The 19,868-nt window shown below is 38.3% G+C and overlaps 1 protein-coding gene across 6 annotated transcripts in view; it reads right to left on the bottom strand.

Annotated features, from left to right (window-relative positions):
• sobpa (sine oculis binding protein homolog (Drosophila) a) overlaps positions 1 to 19,868 on the bottom strand; it is a 53,634-nt gene that overhangs the window by 31,212 nt on the left and 2,554 nt on the right. For 5 of the 6 annotated variants that reach the window (XM_046865459.1, XM_046865475.1, XM_046865484.1 and 2 more), the window contains exons 2-3: positions 3,843 to 3,978; positions 1,643 to 1,861 (exon numbers count right to left, since the gene is read on the bottom strand). In XM_046865459.1, coding sequence (XP_046721415.1) covers positions 1,643 to 1,861; positions 3,843 to 3,978 — 355 coding nt within the window. Of the gene's footprint in view, positions 1 to 1,642; positions 1,862 to 3,842; positions 3,979 to 10,866; positions 11,004 to 19,868 lie in introns of all 6 variants that reach the window. The other variant, XM_046865500.1, reaches the window with a different exon arrangement.

The raw sequence follows: 19,868 nt of genomic DNA, 5'->3' as shown, positions 1-19,868 counted from the left end.
GACGTGACTGTAGCAGTATGACAACAATCTATAGCAGTATTTAGTGCAGTAATATCAGTTTGTGATGAAGCCATGGGCAAGAATGAACACACACACACACACACACACACACACACACACACACACACACACACACGTGTACAAACAAAACCTTTATATATAAACACAGTTTCAGTTTACTCACTGCACTGATTTGCATTTCCCCCTCCTCTTGTCCCCTCAGTAGGGAGCATGGCAGCAGGTAATTAGTCCAGTTTTAAAGTGGCCTTAAATCTGTGACTACTGCTTGTTTATTCAAAATAACATTGTTGATGATTGAAATGTGAAGTAGCATTAAAAAACGTTTTACTAAATTCAACTCACCGTAAATAATAAATTATAATTAACGCGCGCACGTGTGCATATGTTTGTGTAAACGTTTGTCTCTCTCGTTTGTGTTTATATACTATATATATATATATATATATATATATATATATATATATATATATATATATATATATATATATATATATGTATATCTTTATAATGTGTGTGTGTGTTTGTGTGAGCATGCACTGAAATAGTTATGTATTTGCTCTGTGTGTGTGTGTGTGTGTGTGTGTGTGTGTGTGTGTGTGTGTGTGTGTGTGTGTGTATGTGTGTGGACATCCTCCAAGTGAGAAACAGATGGTGTGGACTTGCTAATTACCATGGCAACATTGCCCCAAACTCCGCCCACATGCTGCTCCGGCCCTTATGAATAATGCATGGGCTGCTGGAGGGTCTATCTTTCTCTCTTACACACACACATCCATACACACACACAAATTTGAAGTGCAGGTATGTGGCATCATGCCCATGGAGTCGCTGTACGCATGTAATTACCCACGGCCGTGTGCCCTACTGAGGGGGAGATGGGGGAAATAGGACACAGCCGCTGCAGTCAGAACACCCGGTTTGAGAAAACGGTGTTTTAATCTAAAAAAGTTTTTTTTTTTCCACTTCTCCAAGAGGTCACACCAGCCCTTAGCTCGCTAGTAAAAACAATTTGTGAACACAAACAAGAAAGATGTGTCACAATAGTGTGTCACAAAAGTAAGGAGAAGAAACGACAAGACAGCTGTGAGTCTGAGAAAATCGATAGAAAGTAAAGTGAGAATATGAGGACAAAGAAAAAGTACGATATAAAGAGCTATACAGATGTACAAGAAAATAATAAGAAGAGAAAACCAAGAAACGCTTCTGGCCAGCCAGCAGTGATTTACTGCTTCAGACTAATGTTATACGTCTATGCAGTGATGTATTGGTACATAATGATGCCATGCTATGTAGTGATATCATTACTGCTATGTAGTGAGGTATTACTACATAATGTCATTCTGTTATGCAGTGATGTCATTACTACTATGGAGTGATGTCATTACTGCTATTTGATATCAATATTGCTACATAGCATTAATATAGCATAATGTGCTGCTCTAGAGTGAGGTCATAGTACTACAGACATATGTCAAATTGCTTGTAGTGATCGATGTCATAATTCTACTACACTATATACTGCTAAATAGTGATGTCACACTGTTATATAGTGATGTCACATTCCTATGTAGTAATTTGTACTTAATTTGTGTGTGTGTGTGTGTGTGGGGTAAATTCTCACCTGCTGGTGGTTTGATGAGTGGGGGTGGAATCAGGGGAACGATGATTGGCATGCCCCCTTGCTCCTTGGCAACTGTCGCTGAGGAAGAGGAGGAGGAGGCAGGGTTAGCAGGCGTCTCCGTGGAAACGCCGTTGCGTGATGTAGGGGTTGAAGAGGAGCTGTTGGCATGAGGAGGAGACGAGCTGCCCTCAGGCATCACCGCTTTTGGCAAAGAGTTTTCTAAAAGGAAACAGAGAAAGAGACAGAGGGCTGAGAGCGCTCTTGTTACACACACACACTCACACACACACACACACACACACACACACACACACACACACACACACACACACCTGCACCTTCCAAAAAACGACCCAAAAAGACCCAAAACATATAATGGCAAATTTCCAGAAACTCATTTGTCATGTTAACAGTGTACTCCAGCTGACAGGGATTACGTCTAAATAAACAAGCTAATTAGCTTTGATTGTGTCTTCGCTAATCTCGCTTCTTGCAGCTTCATTCACTGACAATAGCGTAGCATCCTAATCTGGACAGCAGCAGAATGTAATTATGAAGACAGTCCCAGGGCAGACGTTTAGCATTAACGGGACGCAGCTGACAGTGTTGCAGACGGCACTCTTTACGCACTAAACTCTGTGGTAATGAAGGAGTGAGAAAGTTAACTTCCTTAATAAAAAGTTCAAGTTGGTCTAATGTGCTAGTGCCCTAAAATAGAGAAGAGGAGGATATTTTAAACTATGGTGGGAAGTTGTTGCATCTTCTGGTCACTGTAACCCTAGCTAGATTATACCCCATTACCAATAGTAATTATTTTGAAATGAATCATTACGCTCGTGAGTGATGTATGGTGCTCGTGAGTGATGTATGGTGCTCATTGGTTTCTTTTCGTTACAAATGAAACACCGGTGTCTGAGAAAAATGGCTGTAAATCCCTTATCAATCAGCCGAGACATTTTTAGTGTCTGAAAGTTTACTAGTACATGCACACACACACACACACACACACACACACACACACACACACACACACACATCTCAGGTAGGCCTTTTTAAAAAAAAAAACACACAAAAATAATGAGATTTATTATTAATGAGAAAATTATTAAATACAAAAAAAGTGTGTGTGTGTTTATTGATAAATTTTGGAAAATTGTTAATATAAAATTGTTAATATAAACTGCTAATGAATATTATATATATATATATATATATATATATATATATATATATATATATATATATATATATATAAACCTAAAGTACAAGATTAATTAGTTCCTGAAAGCCGCTTGCGTTCCCATATGCTCTTACTGGTTAATTTTCCCATAAGAATGATTGTAAAAGCAATGAATCTGTTCCCAGACCTCAGGCGTTCGCTTATTTCAGCCCTTAAAAAAATGTTACGCCTAATTTAACACGAAAATATACTTTTAACAAAGTATAAACATAAAAAGTGATAAATTATAAATGATTGTAGTGTTGAACTAGACATGCCATATTGCGGACAAAGATCTTGTGTGCGTACACCACGTTCATGCTTTTCTACAATTTCTTTTTATTTTATTTCAATGGTTATTGTTTTTACAACCTTCTTTCCAGCACTATCACTACACGTCTTGAGACCCATGATGCTAAATTTATAGTGGAATAAAACACTGTAAAAACAGAAAAAGGCGCAATATTCACACGAGTGAACGACGAGAACGCACTCAAAACAATGTCTATGAAGCGACTGAGCATGAAGCGTGGGGACTGCGGTGACGAGCAACGAGCAGAATGCGTGACTGGAACCAAACGTGTCAAAAGAAATGCTCGTCATCCCGAAATATGCTCTTATTCCTACAAAGACATTTATGATTTATATATAGTAATGCTAATATTAACTACTACTAATTTTTTATCAATTTATAGATCTAAAATAAAAAAATTTCCCTTGAATTATTTTGTGGTGTATATTGTAGTTTAAGTCTTTTCTCCAACATGGTCTTTTGGTTTGTAAGTTATACGTAATAACACTTAAATGTTCTTTACATTTTTGACAAAGTAGAAAAAAGTACAAGAAGAAAACTGATGCTGTAGCGAAACAAAACTAAAATGTTACATTTGTTCAGAAATTGTCCAAACTTCACAGCTGAACACGAATCTTGAGGTGGGCGGAGCTGGGTTACTCAGTGTGTGTGTGATGATTGGCTCTCACCTTTCAGGACTGAGATGTGCTGGCGGATTTCCCCACCCGGATAGTTGTGGATCTCGATATCGTCGGAGTCTCGCAATTCCACTTTGTCGTACCCGTACCAACCGAGCAGCTCGTTCATCGTGTTCTCTGCAAAACTCTGCGACAAAACAAACAGCAGTTTAATGAATTAACAAATAACAAAACTCACATATACACTCGTTCTTAACTATTATTAAATTATAACATCTGACAAACTTCTGTTTATGTTCTTAGAGTTCTCAGAGATCCAATGGTCCCAGTGTTGCAATGTTGCAGTTCTGTTCCACAGGGTCCTAAGCTTCCAGGACCAGTGTTCACTGAGCTCTATGTTCTCAGAGTTTAATGTTTCTACAGTACATTTTCCTCCAGAACCCAGTTTTCCAGACTCATATTCTAAATTATATGTCACTGTGGTATGTTCATAGACTATCATATTCCCAAAGTACCATGCTCCAACAGCGTTCATTAGGCCCTATATTCCCAAGGTTCTATATCCACAGTTTTCTCTGGGTCTAGGAACCATTGTTTGATGTTCCCAGAGTACTATATGCCCCAGATATCATTTTTTCTTGGTCTTATTAGATTCCTATGATGTCCAATTTTATGTTTTCAGCACGAAATTTGAAGGCTCTCAGTAAGTATTTACCTAGATGTATCTTTGTAAGTTTTTCATTTTGTAGAGTATATCTCAGTTTATTTTTTCAGTTGCCATGCCAACTAAATACAATCAATCAAATGGGTCAGATTCTGCAGTTGAGCACTTTGTTAGATATCGTGAAAGTTTCTATCTACTATATTCTATCTACGACATTAACAGGCACATTAACTGTCTTACTTTCAGGACAACAACTTCCTGTATGGAGAAGACGTTGTATATATAAAAGAGAAGCATGTCAAAATAAAATGAAAAGCGATGTACTTTTTGTACAGATTTTGATAGAAGAAACAGGACTCTGAGATTCACCACAGAAACTGTGAATTATCGTTAATTAAGGGAAAAATCCATCAGTTTTCTCAAACCTTACAAACGTAATCATTGTAGGCTCATTTATCAGTAGTTATTACACACCCTGAAATACAACTAAAATATTGCTACTGTAATGTGAAACTATGTAACAGGACACAGAAAAGAAAAAACACTGATCGAGGTTGAGAATAACCAAACCAGAGAGCTACAATAAATCCTGAAAAAAAACAATGTTTATCTTTTTATTTACAAGATTTTAATTATTACATTAACATTTAATAAGAAATTATCAAATTTCTCTCTCTTTTTTATAGACACACACACACACACACACACACACACACACACACACACACACACACACACAATCATTTGTAGACAGCTGACTATAAAATTGGTACATATGTGCTTTTTGAATGCCCCATTCCACATTTAATCTCCTTAATTTCCTGTAGCAATAATTTCCACTCTTCTGGGAAGATGCTCCACTAGCTGTTTGAGTGATTTTAGGGATATCTGTGCTCATTCAGCTACAAAGGTATAGAAGTCAGGCACTGATGTAGGTGAGATGAAGAGGTCTGGGGTGCACTCCCAGAGATGTTCATTAGGGAACGCTATAGCAGGAGATCTTCCATTTCCAACCCATGTAAAGCAGGTCTTCATAGAGCATTGTCATGCTGGAACAGATTTGGGTCTCCTAGTTTAAGTGAAGGGAAACTTCAATGCTACCACTTTCAAAGAAGTTCTATTGTGTGCCTCCAACTTTGTGCTAACAGTTTTGGGAAAAAAAAAACTATGGCTGAAAGAGTCCAATTATTGGAAGAAAATAAAAATACTTTTTAAATAGAATTGTCCCAGAACAGCTTTACAGAAATGTATAGATTTCAAATATTAATAAATAAATAAACAAATAATTTATTTTTGCTTTAAAAAAATCAATATTTTTATTGTAATTTTAAATCTTTTATTTTCAATATAAAAATATCATATAGAATGTAAGAGAAAAAAATAACAATAAAAAAATTAAGACATAATCTTTATGATCAAATAAGGAAATTTTAATAACATCAATTGAAAAAGAAAAAATACCAAATAAAATAAAAGTAATTATCCAGGATAAAATGAAGAAAGACAATAATTTTAATTAATTTAAAAACAAATAGTACATAAAATAGCTCAAAAAAATTATATATGGATGTAAAAATCCAGTGGAAAAATGTAATTATAAAATGAATGAAAATATAAATAAAATATAAAAAAGTCTACATTTGCTGTATATTTGAATATTCAAATAACTTAGGTTGTTATGATGAAACTGTTACTAAGTGCGTGTTTGTGTAATTATGTGAGTGTGAGTGTAAATGTGTGTGTGAGTGTGTTATGACTGAAAGACCGAAGGCTATAATAAGCTTCTGTTACTTGTTAGCTACATTAGCCTCACCGCTCCGGAGAAGCAAACTTCACGCCAAACACATCTCGGCTGACGGAGCTGAAAAAAGTCGGGAAGTTCCATTGAAAATGAAAGTCTGTGATAGCAGAACTCGCTATCACAAGACAAGGTCAAATAAAGGTCGTGACCAGAGACGCCGGCGCTGTAATGGAAGCTCGTTTTTTTGGTCAGTGTTTAAATCCCGGAGGAGGTTTGATTTTCCTATAGTCCTTACAGACGAGACGGTTCAGTTAATCGGCAGGAGGTTACGCCAGATTTCATCACCCGGTTAGCGCTGGGCGTTTAGCGCTAAACGACATTACGATGAAAACCCACAGGACACGCCAGAGTATTAAATACGTCTCATATGATCCTTCTCTTTCTTCTGCTGTCTCTGTTTCCCTGCCACTACCTATAGCTAAAGGATTAAATATACACTTACAGGTATATCTTGTCACACGCAACATTTAAGTCAATAAAGTCGTGACAACACTTGTTGCCAGGCAACCAGGGAAGTTGGACGCCAGGCATTGGCTAGCTAATGACTGAGGTTAATCGTTAACTTGCCATAGAGATGATAAAGATTGCGTGAAGACAAAACGGTGGCAAGACTATGGCAGACAGACACACAAACATGTACAGGATGCTGACGTTTCCCTCAGGTATGTCGTCAAATTATCACAAAATCGCTCCCGATGACTAAAAATCCTGTAATTCAAATTAGCATGAATTGCTAGTCACTATTGCGGCCATCAACAAAGACACTGTACCTCAATCTGTGATACTGTAATACCATGACAAGCATGATTTCAGAGTTATATATCTGAATACAGGAAAAATTTATATTCATAATTTATATCAAATATAATTTTAAATAAAACGTAGTGACGGCAGAGAAATGAAATAGAGGGATTTAAGAACGAGGGATGTGGAAGGGCAGAACAAAAAATTAGTACAGAAATGAAGAGGAAGAAGAAAAGGGGATGGGATAGAAGAGGAACAACAAAGAGGGATTGAGAGAAAAAACGAGGGAGAGGAGAGATGAAGATTACAAGTGGAAAAGAGAGATAAATGGGATGAAAACAGATGGATAGAAAAAAGAACAGAGTAATTGAGAGCAAGAAAGGACAGCTGAAAAAAAGGGCACACAAAACTTTTTGTCCGTTTATAGGTACACTTCCTGATATCACTTACAGTATTAGAACTGCTGTGATTTAAATAAACAAATAAATAGCTAACATTTGTTCTCTCTCTTTCTTTTTACATCTTTCTTTCTTTCTTTTTTTCCTTCTCTCTCTCTCTCTCTCTCTCTCTGTCTCTTTTTCAAACTGGAGGAGAGATGGAGCGCAGGAGTGTATCACACGATACTCTTGATGGCAATGCATGAAAGAGGAGAGCTGGAATGAGGGAGAGAAAGAAAGAAAGAAAAAGAGAGAGATTTTGCAGACAGACACTGGAAAAGAAGCGAGGTATTTATTTTATCTTTCTAATTACACTCTCTGAGATGGAGCTGTAAATTCTGACAAAGCCTACGACGAGGGAGCCGGTTTTATTATTAGGGGCAAACTGGTTGCAAATCTTTCCGTCTTTCTCTCTATATCTCGCTCTCTTTCTCTCGCTCCATCTTTCTCTCTCAGTCTCTATGTGTAATGAGATGAGGAACAGGACTTGGTGTGGGCAGTAACTGGAGTAGGTCACTGTATACCACGATAAAATTCCCGACCAGCTTCGCCAAGTTTCCCTCCCAGCCCACACTCCTTTCCTCTTCTCTCCCTCTCTCTCTTTTTATCACTCTTTCTCACTATCTTTATATTTATCTGTATATGTAAGACTTTACTTTCTGAATTTTTACTTTTATTTTCTTTGTATTTTTTTTCTGATAAAATGCTTTCTAAAATGTTAGTAATTTTCTCTCTTTCCTTTTATACTTTCTCTTTCTTTCTCTCTGTCCTTTTCTTTCTAAAACCTAATTTCTTTCCATTCCCAACTTTGTCTTTATTTTCTCTCAGTTTTTCTATATTTCCCCACCATGGCCTCTATTAAAAGGTTTGATCTATCTATCTATCTATCTATCTATCTATCTATCTATCTATCTATCTATCTATCTATCTATCTATCTAGCTAGCTAGCTAGCTAGCTAGCTACCTATCCACTTTAAACCTTTACATCTGTCTCTCCATTCATTTCTTCACTCTTCCTTAAAGCCATACTCTGTATTTCTCCACCAGTCTTCTATGATCTCTTTACAATCTCTCCTCTTTTTTTATACTTTTCTTTTGCCTCTCTTGTTTTATGCCACTTTCATTTGCGCTTTTCATCTCTCTCTCGCTCTCTCTCTCTCTCTCTCTCTCTCCCTACTTTCTCTACATTCCTCATTCACTCTTCTTTTTCTCTCATATCTTTTACTACTTCTCCCCATCCTTCCTTCTTCCTCTCTTTTCTTCCTCATCTTTTGAAACATTCAGTATCCCTCGTTCTTTCCCAACTTCTCTATCACTTCTTTGTCTCTCCTTCGTTCTATCCTCTCAAACTTTTCTTTGTATCCTTCTCTACGTTTCCCTCTTTCTGCTCTCTCTTTGCTCTTCATATCTCTTTTCTCATATCTCTCATGTTCTATCTCTCCTTCTCTCTCCCACTCTGTCCCTCACTCTGCTTTTATTTCTCCTCTCTCTCGTGATATCCGATCCCTCTCGGTGTCTCAGGTTTCAGTTTTTACAGCTTAGGCTGTCTATTGCTGTATACATTCCTTTCTCCCTCGCTCCCTCTCTCGTTCTCTCCTCCCTCTCGTCCCCCTCTCTGTGAGCTTATTTTTCAAAAGCACAGGAAAGTGGACGGAGATGAAGGCAGCACTCTCTCTCCCGTTCCTGCTCTTCGTCTTTATTCCAGGGAGCTAGTAAAAGTTGCTGCCTCCATATCTGTTTATGTGTGTGTGTGTGTGTGTGTGTGTGTGTGTGTGTGTGTGTGTGTGTGTGTGTGTGTGTGTGGAAATCGGATACATGAAAGGGAGAAAGTCATAACGCTCGGCGCTCAGGTTCACGTCGAGGCTAAGGAAGGGAACAGAGAAAAGCACGGCGCTGATTGCCAAAGCATGCGCTCTCACTGTGCGCTTATTAAACACACACACACACACACACACACACACACACACACACACACACACACACACACACACACACACAAATCGGTGATGGAAGAAATGCAACACCACATGGCCAGAGTGTGTGCAGTGTTTAAACTGTGTGTCACACAAAGCAACATCACACCACCTGATGAACTTCCTGCACGCCAATACTGAGCGGCTTTTCAAACACATCCAGCGTTTTGCCGTTACTGTCCCCAACTGCATTTCCACAAGTGCTTTATTCTTCTTATACTACAGCAACCTGCTCACAATTACATTTTCACAATGTTGTTAAATGATAAAGCATTATTCTCTCTTTTTTATATTCATGCCGTTCTGTTTTTATGTATAGAAAATGAATCAACGCCTTCTGACCAATCAGAATCCAGAATCAATCTCACATCTCACAATTTTGCCATAAATAAAATATACTTTAATAGACATGGTGATGAAAATTAGCATAGTGGAAATTAGGTCTCTGAGAACAGCAGCACTGGTTATTGTCATTTCGACGTAGATTCATGGACATTTTGTGCATTTCTGACTCTTATAATTTGTTGAAACTCATTCAAACTCTTTGTGCTTGTAACGTGTTCATCAGCCGCTCAAGGCCGGAGATGTTTTCCTCCTGTGGCACGTCTTTTGCTTCGGAAGTGATTCCTCTATGCTCCGTTTTACCTCAGTTTCGCTTTACACGCCCTCCACCGCTCGCTCATCCGTACCGCGAGCTTACACTGAACCAACTGTGAACGAAAGCGTTAAGGTTACCTAAAAGCCCTCTAATGTGTCCGATATCCATCATTGTGTCATTACAACGAAGAGAAAAAAACATCACTCAGGTATTTAATAGGTTCAGCAGAGAGTCAGAACTGCACAGAGGTGTAATAACATGTTTATAACACATGAATAATCACTTGTCTGTAATTCTTCAACACCATGATCTTAGATAGTTGGAAAAGAAAAGTCTGAAAGAAAGGAGCCAAGCTTAACTGCTGTCAGTCTTCAGGAAAGGGGTGTGGCTTAAGTTGTGTCAGTCTCTAGGAAGGGTGTGTGGCTTAAGCGGTGTCAGTCTCTTGGAAGAGGGTGTGGCTTAAATGGTGCCAGTCTCAGTGAATCAGACATGGCCTAAATAGCGTCAATCTCCATGAAGGAGGTGTGACAAAGGCATAGTCTAAGTGGTGTCAATGTCAGTGAAGAAGGCGTGACCTAACTATTGTCAGTGAAGGAGGCGTGTCCTAAATGGCATCGGTCTCAGTAAACGAGTTGTGGCCTAAGTGGTGTCAGTCTCAATTAAATGTGTGGCCTAAGTGGTGTCAATGTCAGTGAAGGAGGCATAGCATAAAGGGTGTCAATGAAGGAGGTGTGGCTTAAGTGGTGTCAATGACAGTGAAGGAGGAATGGCATAAATGGTGTCAGGTTGAGATTGGCTTTTATTCTCAATCTTATCAAAAAAGGCATCAATCCAAACAAGGAGGTGTGGTCTCTGTACCTGTCAGTCACAACAGAGGTAGGACCTGGTTGGTATGAGTTGTCTTTATGTCAGTTCTCCTGAAGCAGTCGTGGCCTCTGTGCTGAACCAGGTGAGTCTATTGAAGGAGATGAGTCCTGGTGAAGTGGGCGTGGCCTCTGTGTTTATCATTCCAGGTAAAAGAGACGTGGTGTAAGAGTTAATCTTAGGGGTAAACTTATAGTGACATATCTATTATATTCTCAATCTATTTTTGTAAAGTTGTTCTGTGACAATTTTCACTTTTAAAAGTGCTTTAAAATGCAATGGAATTAACGTTTTTCCCTGTCAATCATCTTGAGGGTGTGGCCTCTGTGGCGATCTGTCACAGTTTAATATGCCTTCACATTAATATACACGATGAGCTCACATTTTATACATTAGTGTTAAAAATATATATTTAAAAAAAATATATTTTACTTGAAAAGCATTACAATATTCAACACAAGGGGGAAACATAAGGAGGAAAAATAGTTCCTAATGAATTCTGACCTCTGGCTTTAATAGTGTAGATTACTTAGAGTTATTCATAAAACATTTTATATCAGTCTTTCACACACACACACACACACACACACACACACACACACACACACACACAAACACGATCATACACAGACCCACATAGTCCCACACTGACACACAGAGTCAAACACAATAACATGTAATCACATACACACATAGTCACACACAGTCACATACACACAAACACACACAGTCACACACACAATCACTCACAGTCACACAAAGTCACATACACACACAATCACACACAGTCAAATACACACACAATCACACACAGTCACATACACACACAATCACACAGTCACTCACAAACACAGTCAAATACACACACAATCACACACAATCACACACAGTCACATACACACACTGTCACACACAGTCACATACACACAAACACACACAGTCACACACAAGCAATCACACACTGTCACACACACAATCACACACTGTCACATACACACACAAACACACACAGTCACATACACACAATCACACACAGTCACACACAGTCACTCACAAACAAACAAACACACACACACACACACACACACATACACATACAAACACACAAACGTGTATACACTGAACATGGTCATAAACAGTCCCACACTGTCTCACACACACACACACACACACACACACACACACAATAGTGTGCAAAGTGTTTAATGGCTCTCGTTTGTCTTTTTACGAAGCACAACCTGCATGACAGAAATGTATGTTTTGTGATGAATGTGTATGTGTGCAGTGTGTATACGTGGAGTGTGTGTAGATGTAGAGTGTGCTACCGATGCGATTCGATACGGTTTCCCCCTATCATGATGCAGTGCGATCCGATTTTCGATTTGATGCAACACAATGCAATTCAATGCAATACAATGCAATAGAAAACGGTTCAGACAGACAGCAAATCAAGAATTTACATAAGTGCCTTCTGACTTCTGCATGGCCCTTTCACAAACAGGGCTTCGTAGTGCAAAAAAAAGAAAGAAAAATAATTGAAGTAAAAACAGACTCTACCTCTGCCATGTAAATCTATATTCCATGTGACTCTCAAGACGCGCCTCGGTCTCCGTAGTGTTGTGATACATCATATTCGCGTAGCAGCAGTGATGCTGAGAGAACATGCTCGAGAACCAGTTTAGCTCTGAGAAATTAATCTACATATCAAATATTTGTCACAAATTACTAGTCGCTTATTAAATTATAAAAGTATAGCGCATCTACTAATAATTCTATAGAAATATATCGTAGATTGCAATAAAATGCCAACTTGTATGTGATGCACACTTTTTTAAATTGATGCACCAAAGCACCGATGCGAATTGGGGAAACTCACCATCCCTAGTGTGTATGTGTGGAGTGTGTGTATATATGTGGAGTGTGTGTACCCTTACACAGTGGTTCTGAATGGAAGTTTACACACAGCATTTCCACGTCACCCAAGTTCTGCTGATGCACTGATTTTTTGATGAGGTTTGATGATTTTGCAAACAGTGTAAGAAGCACAAGAACAGTTAAAGTGCGAGTCTCATTGTACCGGAAATTCACGTACATGTGCAAAACAGCAGGTTCACAGCGATGCATCGAAAATGGATTTTCACGTAATCGGGCACAAAGCCTTATTAAACTGTCTGCGCTTGTTACAGATTTCCCCTTCCTATCTCGGTTCCCATAGTAACAATTGCCATGTGCATTTATTTATGTATTGCCACACATCTTTGCTTCAGTTTGGACCCTGTCATCCTTAAGCCCATTGTGTTACCTTTCCTATGTATTCACGTGTGCCCTGTTATGTTCACGTGCTCTCTATTCTCCCCTGTTTCGTGTGTGTTCTGTGCCAGGCCTCAACGTGCATTTGCTTTGACTTCATATCATAACTGGCTTGTCGTAAGGAGGGATGGATTCTCCTCATTTGTTGATTCATTCACTGTAAATTAACAACATGATCCCAATACTACTAAACTGTCTTTATGCATCCATTGAGAGAGAGAGAGAGAGCGAGAGAGAAAGAGAGAAATATGGGGAAAGGGGCAGCATAGAAACAGGCATTAAAGATAAAAACGAGACACAGTGAGGCATCAATTAAAATGTAGCGATAGACAGAGGCCATGCACAAACTAATACTGTTTTGTAAAAAAAAAAGCAGATTTTTGGTCTTTTGTCCACACTGAGACTGCATTTTCAGTCAACAAAAACACACGGCGCAGAGTGGACTGTGAAAATGAAGGCTTTCGAAAAACGATGACGTATTTTTAGACATGTAACGTTGCCTCGCCTCGACATTGCCGCGAAGGTTCGCTAAGCGTTTTTCAGACATTTCAGTGTGGATGAGCAGATTTATGGGAAACAATTGAATCCGATAGTGTGTTTCGACAAAAAACTTACAAAAAAGCTTTCAAATTTACCTGGATTAGTGTAGAATGAGAAAGTGAGAAAGAGGGTGTGTGAGAGAGAGAGAGAGAGAGAGAGAGAGAGAGAGAGAAAGAGAGCAAACGACACAAAAAAGACAGACAGAAAGACAAACAATGAGGGATAGACACTGAGAATTTGGAGAGAGAAAGAGAGATCCACTACATTTTGTGAAATCAGTCATTCCAATTTATTTATGAGTGAATAAAAACTTAACTGGTCAAACATGAGGTCATGAGGCAAGTCACCAATCAGGGCAAAGCTGCTTAAGCATGGGCCCAGGCTGGCGACACCTTTTGACATGTCATGTCACAGTCAATGAACCTGGTCAGGACAGTGTTCACCCACCACCCGGAGAAGTTCCCTCATTCATACATTCAGAAAGGAGAGGCGGGGGTTGGGTGACGTCACCTCAGTGAGGAGTGCTGAATCCAAATGAAAATTATGGATGACAAAAAAGGTCAAAACCCTCATTATCCCAATTCAGAAAAAAGAACTGAAATAGGCTAAAACTGTATATCATCTCGGATATGCTGTGATGTCTGGTGTGCTTTTACACATAGGGCAACAATATTTCTTTTAGCTACATAACATTATAATTTATAGTATGTAGTTTAACATAATGTGTGTAGCAACAAAACATTTACAGCCAAACTAGTCTAGTTGGTTTGTAGTTAAACTAACAATTATTGATTTGGTTACCTTTAATTGAGGTGATGTCATAAAAGTTGTCTGTGATTGTACAGAACAGGTCCTGAACTTGAGCTTAGTAAGGGGGAATCTCCAGTGCAGTTTAAAAGGTTAATTTAAAAGACAAAAATTATAAGGATATAGATATTGTATGTATCATATGGCTACAATTAGCCAAGGTTGGTATGGTTCTTGATTCTGAGAGTTTGATTAATTGTGCACATTGACGTGATTTTAATTGTGCATTTTGGGTGATATCTATACATGAAATGGAGCTCTTAGAAATGTGTCCACATTTGTAGACTGATCTGAGAATATTTCTTACTCATCCAGTTCAGAAGAGAGGAGCTTCTTAAAGCTGAACCTAATCAAGTCGTTGGGTCATGGCGTGGTTCACCCAGGGCATCATTCAATCTAGAACCGCCATTGCCGCTTAGTACGAACATACAGTTCAGCGTCATTTCAACATCAAGCAGAACATTTTCAGAGGAATAAATGATGGAAGAAACTCCTGACTCTAACATCACTCGTGACCCTATTTGCGTGATTTTTTTTTTTTAAGTCATGGAAAATAATGTTTTGGGCTCATAGTAATATATAAGTAATTAATATAATTATATTAATAGATTGTTGTGCTAAGCATAACATTAGAGTCTTTTTCCAAAAACTGAGTTGATTAAGCAAAGAGTCTTGTGATAAAAATGAGAAAAGGAACATTATAATGTGATATATGTAATAATAAACATGTAATAAATTATAGTATTTTTGGATGCTTAAATACATTTGAAGTTACATTTGACTTTTGTACATTTACGCAAGTGAAAGGTTAAGAGGGTTTTTTTCCCTTAACACTATCATCACTCTAATGAAGCTGGGAAGAAGTTCAGTGAAAAAGCTTTCAGAAGAATTTGTCTCATCTTTATCTTGTCTGTATCTCAGAGCCGATTCTGCTCCAGGAGAAGACATAAGAGCTCGAAACGTAGCAGCTGAAATAAAATCTCTGTCCTTCTCTTTTTCTCTCTCTCTCTCTCTCTCTCTCTCTCTCTCTCTCTCTCTTTCTGGTTAGTAAAAGTTGTATAAAAGTGTGCATAAAAAATGAAAACCTTTTTAGGGAAAATGTCACTATAAACTGCAGGTAAGAAAGGAACGAAGGAATTATTAACAAAATGATATTAGATATTAGTACATTACTGCTTAAAAGAAAGAAAAAGAAAGAAAGAAAGAAAGAAAGAAAGAAAGAAAGAAAGAAAGAAAGAAAGAAAGAAAGAAAGAAAGAAAGAAAGAAAGAAAGAAAGAAACTAATAAAAACCAAAAGAACAAATAAATGAAAGAAAAAGAAAGTATAAAAGAAAAATGCATGAAGACAGACAAATAGAAAGAAATTAACGGAAGGAAGGAAGGAACAAACAAATGAACGAACAAATAAATGAACAAACAAACAAAAGAAAGAAAGAAAGTACAAAAGTAAGAAAGAAAATATGAAAGAAAGCATGAAAGAAAGAAAGAAAGAAAGAAAGAAAGAAAGAAAGAAAGAAAGAAAGAAAGAAAGAAAGAAAGGATCGAACAAATGAACAAAGGAACAAACGAATGAATTACAGAAAGAAAAAGAAAGAAAGAAAGAAAGAAAAGAAAGAAAGAAAGAAAGAAAGAAAGAAAGAAAGAAAGAAACTAATAAAACATACAAAAGAACAAATAAATGAAAGAAATAAAGAAAGTATAAAAGAAAAAAGCATTAAAGAAAGTAAGACAGACAGATAGATAGAAAGAAATTAATAAAAGGAAGGAATGAACAAACAAATAAACAACAAAGGAAAGACAAAAAAACAAAGGAAAGACAGAAAGTAAGTACAAAAGTAAGAAAGAAAATACAAAAGAATGTATGAAAGAAAGAAAGCATGAAAGAAAGACAGACCAAAAGAAAGAAAGAAAGAAAGAAAGAAAGAAAGAAAGAAAGAAAGAAATGATCGAACGAATGAACAAATGAACGAATGACAGAAAGAAAGAAAGAAAGAAAGAAAGAAAGAAAGAAAGAAAGAAAGAAAGAAAGAAAGAAAGCTAGTAAACTTGTCTTTCCTTTCGCTCGGAGCTCCTGACGTACGGAAACTCTGTAGGAGGTTTGAAAAGTCGCTTGTAGAAATGTTGAACGCAGCATGAATTGGTGGCGTAGGTGTTAATTCGACGCTCGGGGATTGCATGAGCATCGCACGCCTCCACGACAAAACAATTACCTCGCACACGTACGGCTAATGAACGAACGTATCGCTGCGGCGTGTTAAAGAGAACGAGGTGAGCCGTATGCGAGCGTGGGAGAGGCGGAAAAAACAGTAAGGAAACGAACCGTACCTCGAAGACGTGGAGGACGAAGAAAGGAAAGTTGGAACAGGAGCCTCACGCTCACTAGAACGACAGAAAACATCAGGAAGGCTGAGGATTCGGATGAGCAACATAGTGAATAGAAATGACCTCAGTTCACGCATTTTCATTTCACACGTAAGCTAAGGCTAACTAACACCGCCGATCTATCCCCAATCTCTCAACCCTGATCTAGCATGAGAACAAATTCATCTTTTTTTTAATTTATTGTTGTGCACTGTTTACCTGTATCTCATCTGATATTGATCTTCTGGTGATTGACCTGTGATTAAAGAACATTTCTACTGACTAATAAGGGCCCAAAAGAGATCTTTAGCTGTGTCTGACTCTACAAAGAAACATCCAAATATATGATTGTTAACTGAGTGTCAATACTTTTTCAGAATGTCCCGTGAGCGTATTGCAAGCGTTTTTTTTCAGCTGTTAGGTGGAAAAACGTTCATAGGTTAAGAGTGATGTGAACAGTGTACTGATGGTCCCAGAGTTAAGATGGTTGGACTTAACTTTTTTGATCTTATGATGATGATGATAGCGATACGAACATTTTTTACAAATATTTGCAGTTTTGCGCTGCAGGCAAACATAGCAGCATATGCGTTGCCCTCCACACATGAACAGGAGCTCACCCACCTGCCCGCTGACGCACACATATATACTGTATAGTTTATATTTTACGGTACTGTAAATTGCTGTTTTGCTAAATTACTTAATGTCGTTTTTGTTAAATGATGTACTGTAATTTGTAAATTATGTACTGTAAATTATGTGCTAACATTTGTTAAATTATGTACTGTAATTTGTTAAATTATGTACTGTGAATTGCAAATTATGTACTGTAAATTATGTACTGTCAATTGTTTAATCATTCACTGTAATTCGTAAATTAAGTACTGTAATATGTTTCATTAATTACTATAATTTGTAAATGATTTACTGTAGGGTCCCTGGTGGTCTAGTGTTTAGGATACAGCGCTCTCACCGCTGCGACCCGGGTTCGATCCCCGGTCAGGGAACCAACCCCAGCCACTCTTAGTGCCGGTCCCAAGCCCGGATAAATGGGGAGGGTTGCGTTAGGAAGGGCATCCAGCATAAAAACATGTGCCAAATCAAACATGCGGATGATCTGCTGTGGCGACCCCTGATGGAAGAAGCCGAAAGAAAGTTTGTAAATGATTTACTGTAATGCTTTGAAAGATCAATATCCACATTGTATGTCGAACCATCGTTAAATGTGTTTGTTCATTTATTAACCAATTTATAACAGTATACTTCCCCATACTGATCACCATTCTTTAAGACTCCTGTGAAGACTAGGCCATGTCTTGGCTTATATATTTAAGTTACGATCGTGTCATTGTAATGTGTCTCCATCGTAGGTTGGGACTACCTGTTAATGGCAGGGAGAAAACTTAGAAAGCAGGGAGAAAAAAAAAAAAGAAAAGTCAAGATGTGAAAACGTGTGAAAGTTGCGAGTTGGGAACAAAGGTTTTCAGTAACAGCACGTATTTCTGCACGAATCATCCGTTCCAAACAATTATTTGTCATAAAATGGTCATAGTGTTAAAAATACTGTTTCGAGCTACGATTCCTGCTTTCGATCAAGTGTTCGTATCGCAGACAAGTGCGGCATCGACTCGCAATTCTACGACAGCTTGTGGTTAAAATCAAAACAAGCGGAAACGAACCTGCAAAGAGCGAACACAGATCCTAAAGGTAAAAAAAAAATGTAAATTACATTTTTTTCCAAAAATACCTAAATCTGATGAAATGCTTTTAGAATGAAGAAACACTGAATATGCTCACAAGTAAATTATGCTTAAATAACTAAGCTGCCACCTTACATGTTGTTAAAATGGTTTTAAAAAATACCATCAAATCTTTCAGCTCTGTTTCCTCGTGGATGCTTGTTTTTGCTTTGGATTTTTTTTTTTCTGTAAAACATGAATAAACACAGTGTAAAATCCCAGCAGCATGCTCCAGCGCACTCCAGAGACATTCTAAAGATGACAGTGTTAAGGCTCTGAGTTGCTGATTGTAAGGTTGGGGGTTGAAGCCCCAGTACTGCCGAGCTCAGTCAACCTCAAGACTCTCTTGTCTACCCTCAGGAGCCTCAGTATCCGTGGAAAAGCATGGAAATGGTTTGCTTCCTATCTGGAAGATCTCTCATACAAGTTAACATGGCGGGGGTCCACATCTGCCCCACCAGACTCTCCATTGGTGTCCCACAAGACTCAGTACTTGGTCCCCTCCTTTTTCCCCTCTATACCCTCTATATTGGTAAATTCATATCCTCACTTTGGTTTTCTTACCACTGCTATGCTGATTAGCCTCAACTCATCTTTTCTTTCCCTCCCTCAGATCGACATGCTTGGCAGACATATCTTCATGTAGTGCTCATCAACTCAACCCCAGCAAAACAGCACTGCTGGTTATCTCAGTCGATTCATGCCCAGGACAAGATCTCTGAATAACTCTTCATGACTTTCTGCTCTCCCCTTCAGCCAACAATGGGGTGACCATGGACAATCAACTGTCCTTCTCCTCACATGTCGCTAATGTGGCTCGTTCTTGTCGATTTCTTCTCTACAATATCAGAAGGATTCGACCATTTCTGTCCACACAGGCTGCCCAGGTGCTTCAGTCTCTTGTCATTTTTAAAACTGGACTACTGCAACTCTTTGCTGGCAGGTCTTTCCCTGAACACTATTCGTCCACTGCAAATGATCCAAAATGCAGCTGCACGACTTGTGTTCAATCTGCCCAAGTTCTCCCACACCACCCCACTGCTGCGCTCCCTTCACTGGATTCCAGCAGCTGCACATATCAGATTCAAAACACTGATGCTTTCCTACAAAGCCAAAAATGGACCAGCACCCTCTTACCTTAGAAACCTCATCACTTCTCTCAAGGCACCACACTGTCTGAGATCCTCCAGCACTGCTCGACTGGAACCACCTTCTCTCAGGGGAAGTGGTAAGTATACT

This window comes from Silurus meridionalis, chromosome 2 (assembly GCF_014805685.1).
Source record: "Silurus meridionalis isolate SWU-2019-XX chromosome 2, ASM1480568v1, whole genome shotgun sequence".
NCBI classification, from domain to species: Eukaryota; Metazoa; Chordata; class Actinopteri; order Siluriformes; family Siluridae; genus Silurus; species Silurus meridionalis.
Note: the sequence above shows the minus strand (reverse complement) of the source record. Positions and strands in the feature narration are given on the sequence as shown.